General features: G+C 36.4%; 1 protein-coding gene across 1 annotated transcript in view; it reads right to left on the bottom strand.

Annotated features, from left to right (window-relative positions):
- LOC125026367 (protein AMN1 homolog) overlaps positions 1–4,188 on the bottom strand; it is a 10,854-nt gene extending 6,666 nt beyond the window's left edge. Inside the window, exons 1-5 of the mRNA XM_047614768.1 lie at positions 4,031–4,188; positions 2,235–2,422; positions 1,729–1,880; positions 1,344–1,463; positions 959–1,170 (exon numbers count right to left, since the gene is read on the bottom strand). Of these exons, the coding sequence (XP_047470724.1) occupies positions 959–1,170; positions 1,344–1,463; positions 1,729–1,880; positions 2,235–2,260 (510 nt within the window). The 5' untranslated portion in view covers positions 2,261–2,422; positions 4,031–4,188. The remainder of the gene's footprint in view (positions 1–958; positions 1,171–1,343; positions 1,464–1,728; positions 1,881–2,234; positions 2,423–4,030) is intronic.
- Positions 4,189–5,000: the final 812 nt, after the last annotated feature.

The following is a 5,000-nucleotide window of genomic DNA, read 5'->3' on the forward strand; positions in this document are numbered from 1 at the left end:
TCTCTCCTTCTCCCCCCCTTTCTCTCCTACTTTCCCCCTTTTTCTTTTCTTCTCCCCCCCTCTCTTCTTCTCCCCCCTCTCTCCTCCTCTCCCCCTCTCTTCTTATCTCCCCCTCTCTCTCTCCTACTCTGCCCCTCTTGCTCCTCTTCTTGTCTGTCTGTGTGCCTGTCCTTCCTTCCTTTCTTCCTTCCACCCACCCTTTCCCTTGTCCTCGCTCTCTCGTTCCCTCCCTCACTCATTCTCTCACACTCCACTCTCTTACTCTTCTCTTCTCTCACTGACATTCTCATCCCCACTCTCATATTGACTGTCGCTGTCACTCCTACACCCACTCCCAACTCCACTTTTGCTTCTCCTTCCTGCCCCACCCACACCCTCACTCTCATTCACATTGCCACTCTCACTTTCACTCCCTCTCTCACTCTAATTCTCACTCCTATTTCTGTCTCTCCTTCCTTTTTCTTACTCTTCCATGCCCTTCTTTTCCTAACATTTCCACCCCCTTCTTTATCTTACTTCCCACTCCTTTTTCTCTTTTCCCCCCTTCTTGACTTTTGTCCTTTTTCATTCTCTTCCTTTCAATGATCAAATATATTTCTTCACATTCTCTCTCTTCTCTTATAGGTCTATTGTAGTCTCCTTTATTCACTCTCATTTTGCATATCATTCCTTTCCCTGTTATCTATTCACATTTTTGCTCTCTCTTTCACAAAATGGAGTATCATAGTATAAACAGGCTATCAAATTCAACATATTGTGGAAGGTATCAATATAGTATAAACAGGCTATCAAATTCAACATATTGTGGAAGGTATTCAACTCTGATATCTTTCTAATTCATATGTAGTAAAACCTTAAAATCTTTTTCAACTTTTACTCGCCACTCTCCATTTTCTGTGAAGACATTTAATAGTTCAAAAAAAAATTCAAAACTTATTCTGAATGCCCCCAACAGCACCTGTGTTCTAGCAATGTTGAGGCAGACAAGGTGTGTTAAGGTGGCTATTGCAGTGAGAGCATGGTTGGTGATCGTGGTATTAGGAATGTGGAGTTCTTGGAGGAACGGACAACCTCCAACTAACGAGCCAACCACACGGTCCGTCACTCCTGAGAGGCCATTGAGGGTGATAATTCTTAGCCTGGTCTTGCCTTCACCCAGTCTAATGAGAGCTGAAATAGTAGGGAGAGGAAGGTTAAAAATCTTGATGATCCTTTATGCCTTTTGAAATTGAATGATACCATGAGGTAAAATATGAGTATAATATTTCCTTGCTGTAGTCTGCCTAAAAAATGTATATGAAGAGTGTGCTACAGACTTTTAAACATTCACAAAAATCACTTACAGTATTCAGAGAAGTGGTTATCACGGACTACTGGTGGTTGTGGCAAGTGCAAAACCTGGAGATGCTTGGCAACATCCAGACATGCTAACCCTTTGCCTGAAATCTGACAGTCCCTTAAATCTGAAAATGAAAACTGGTTCACTTTGCATCCTTGATGAATATATTCTGCTAATCGAAATAGAATTATAATCTACATGATAGAGAATTGGCATTTACATACTTCATACAGAAAACATTTTGGAACCAATATAAATTTCATGAAATAAGTGAAACCAGAGCTATAAAACATAGGATAACATAATATCAACCTTCCTTTGGACAATCTCTTAATACACAATCAATAGTTTTGTCTGCAGATATATTTATGATGTCAAGCTCAACTTACCTAAACTTGTAAGTTGAGAGTGGAGAAGAGAGGAAAGAATGGTGTCTGTGCAACTTCCTCTTTTTGTGAACTTAGTGAGAAGTCTGTCCTTTAGGGGCAGTGGCAGCCTTATATAATATTCTGCTGGGATTGAGCATGTAACATCTAGACATCTGTAAATTTGTAGAAAAAAAAGGATAAATGGTAAGACAATAACTAGTAATGGATGTACAATATACTTTCCCACATATATATGTGTGTGTGTGTGTGTGTGTGTGTGTGTGTGTGTGTGTGTGTGTGTGTGTGTGTGTGTGTGTGTGTGTGTGTGTGTGTGTGTGTGTGTGTGTGTGTGTGTGTGTGTAAGTATGTGTGTGTGCGTGCACATACTGTATAAACATCAGCAATATGCAATGACTTTATCATAAATGGAATTTAAAAACATTATTATATAATTTTTTACCTGCCCAACCAAGAAGACAACAATTTCAAAAAAATAACCAATTAAGAATTATTCTATGCAAACTTACAGATCTACAAGAGTTGGCGGCTGCATAGTGATGAGGCAGTCAGTAAGGCTCCAGTTCCATCTAACTAATTTTCTTTCTTTTAAGTCTTTCTTCTAAAATTCTAAGAGGGTACAATTTATCTTTCCCGATGACTGACCGTCACAGTTCTGTTTCCATAGCTGCTCTGGAGAACTAGGGCTGGATAACATCTGCAATTACAGAAACTCAATTGATTACATATTACGGAAGAATACTGCATTTAGAGTTTAAAAGTATTAGTATTTACAAAATCAAATGAGTAAATACCAATTTATACAGTCTGCCAATAATAAAATTCCAATGTACAATATATGTCATATTTATCTGAAGTTACCACTACTCAATATGGTACCGGTATACATCTATATATACAATTATTTATCTAATAATCCCTTAACATAGTTTCTTCATACAGAAGTTCCTAACCAATATATATTTTCACAAGAAGACCTACTCATTTCCTTTGCTGTATCTAATAAGATGTCTAGTATCTTTTATATTTTGTTTAGTAATATCCTTTGTTTCACTAAGTCCCTAAATCAAACATTGTTTCTTTGGCCAGATTATTTCTAAACTCTCTCTAATAGTCTAAAAAAGAAAACACATACCCTAAAGAGAGGAATAAATTATGTACAATTACCCCACAATTGATTTGTATCAAAATGATATTCACTAATTCCATACAATGAAGGAAAAGAAGAATGATCAGCATCTTTACATATAAGGAAGGGAATGAGAATAAATAATTTCACAGTAAAATATATATATAAAACTGGTTAATGTTACTGAAAGCGATGCACTGAGATATAGGGACATGGACGGTTCCTTATTATAGAACATATGAAATAGAGTAATAAATAACACTAGTACAGCTGCTCCGGTCTCACATTTACCGCAAAATGACGAAAATATCCACAGCATATCACAGCTCAGACACTAAATCCACAACACTTCCACACAGCCAGGGTTCTTAATGTCGCATTTGCTGTAGGCTGGCACAAAGTGCTATTAAAGGGAGGTACAGGGGGGTTTGCCTCCCTATCTAGTGAATAAACAGATGGTAGGAAAGGTTATTTTTGGATTTTTGGGTTCACGTGATAACCTGGTTTTGGGACTTTGTCTCTGGAGGGTGCGTAACTCTCAGTAACGAATGCCACATAACAAAATGATATTTACAAGAATGAATTAAGGCCCCATTACTTCTTGGATATGAAGAACCTAACTCAGAAGTTATTTTTTATCCCTGCCTTTGAAGCTTTTACTGCATGTAGATCATTATGTTACTCTCTCTAATATAATTCTCTTTAGAGTTAAATTCATTACATGCACTATTTCTGTTACTGCTGAACCAATCATAATCAGTTTAAGGAAGCTCGTGTGACTTACAAGTAAAGGATACAATCAGACAAACTGTGTATTATCATGAATCAAATATACTGAGATATGATATATGACAGACGTTTTTAAATCCCTAAGCAAAGACGAAATATGTTACAGCCGGTACTTAATTATTAATTGCTAATATCCATATCACTTAGACAAAGACAGAACCATTCATATCAAATTATAACCCAATATGATTGCCAATTAGACAAATCACTTTCCCAATACCCCAAAGTAAATGAGAAAAACTACAAAACAACGAAAAAAAAAAACGAAAAAAAAACGAAAGACCAACTATTAGAACACAACAACGAAACAAAATACAAACCCAAACAATATCACATAAACAAATCTCGTTATTCATCGTCCGAGAAAACTTTAATGCCAAGACTTACGAGGTGTCATGGACGGCTCCAAGTCAGCTGTCATGAGCGTGATTGTCTCTCGCATGACGTCGTTTTTGTTATTGTTCTGGTTTGTTTACATTTGCCAGCTGAGTCGTCGATCCCATCTGCGACCGACACTGTTTGCGCACTTTGCCGCCCACTTGGAGAGAGATGGGCTATTGATTTTTATTTTCTTTGTTATTCATTTATTAATGGATATATTTACTTCTTTAATGTGAGGGTTAGGATGTAATGTCGGATTATTTTATGGGATGTTAGGTATTAGGAATGTATTATGGATTTTCCCAATCGTGAATGCATTGTCGTTTGAACTGAATTCATATTTGATCAACATTTATAATATATATTTGTATGAAATAGGTTTATTAAAGTTGTGAGAAAAAGAAAGGCGACCCACTTTGCCCTCTTTTGCATTTTGGTGCTAAACGAAGGTCCAGATGTACTGCTGAGTTATTTTAATTCCATATATGATAAATATTTGAAAGATGGCACAAGTCCTAGCCCTTGCAAGAGAATTAGCGACGTAAAACCGAATCATGTATATATACTACATGCTTAGGCAAACACACACACACACGTATGTATACATGCACATACACACACACACGCACATACATATACGATCATATGTATATATGATACATATATACACACACACACACACACATATATATATATATATATATATATATATATATATATATGCATATATATGTATATACGCATGTGTGTGAATATATATATATATATTTATATATATGTGTGTGTGTGTTTGTTTGTGTGTGTGTTTGTTTGTGTGTGTGTGTGTGTGCGAGCGTGTGTGTGTGTACATTAAAACACACACACATACACACACATACACACATGCAAATACACATACATGCATATATGTATATATATATATTTAACCACACACATACACACACACACACACACACACACACACACACACACACAT

The sequence above is a fragment of the Penaeus chinensis genome, chromosome 6 (assembly GCF_019202785.1).
Source record: "Penaeus chinensis breed Huanghai No. 1 chromosome 6, ASM1920278v2, whole genome shotgun sequence".
Classification (NCBI taxonomy): Eukaryota; Metazoa; Arthropoda; class Malacostraca; order Decapoda; family Penaeidae; genus Penaeus; species Penaeus chinensis.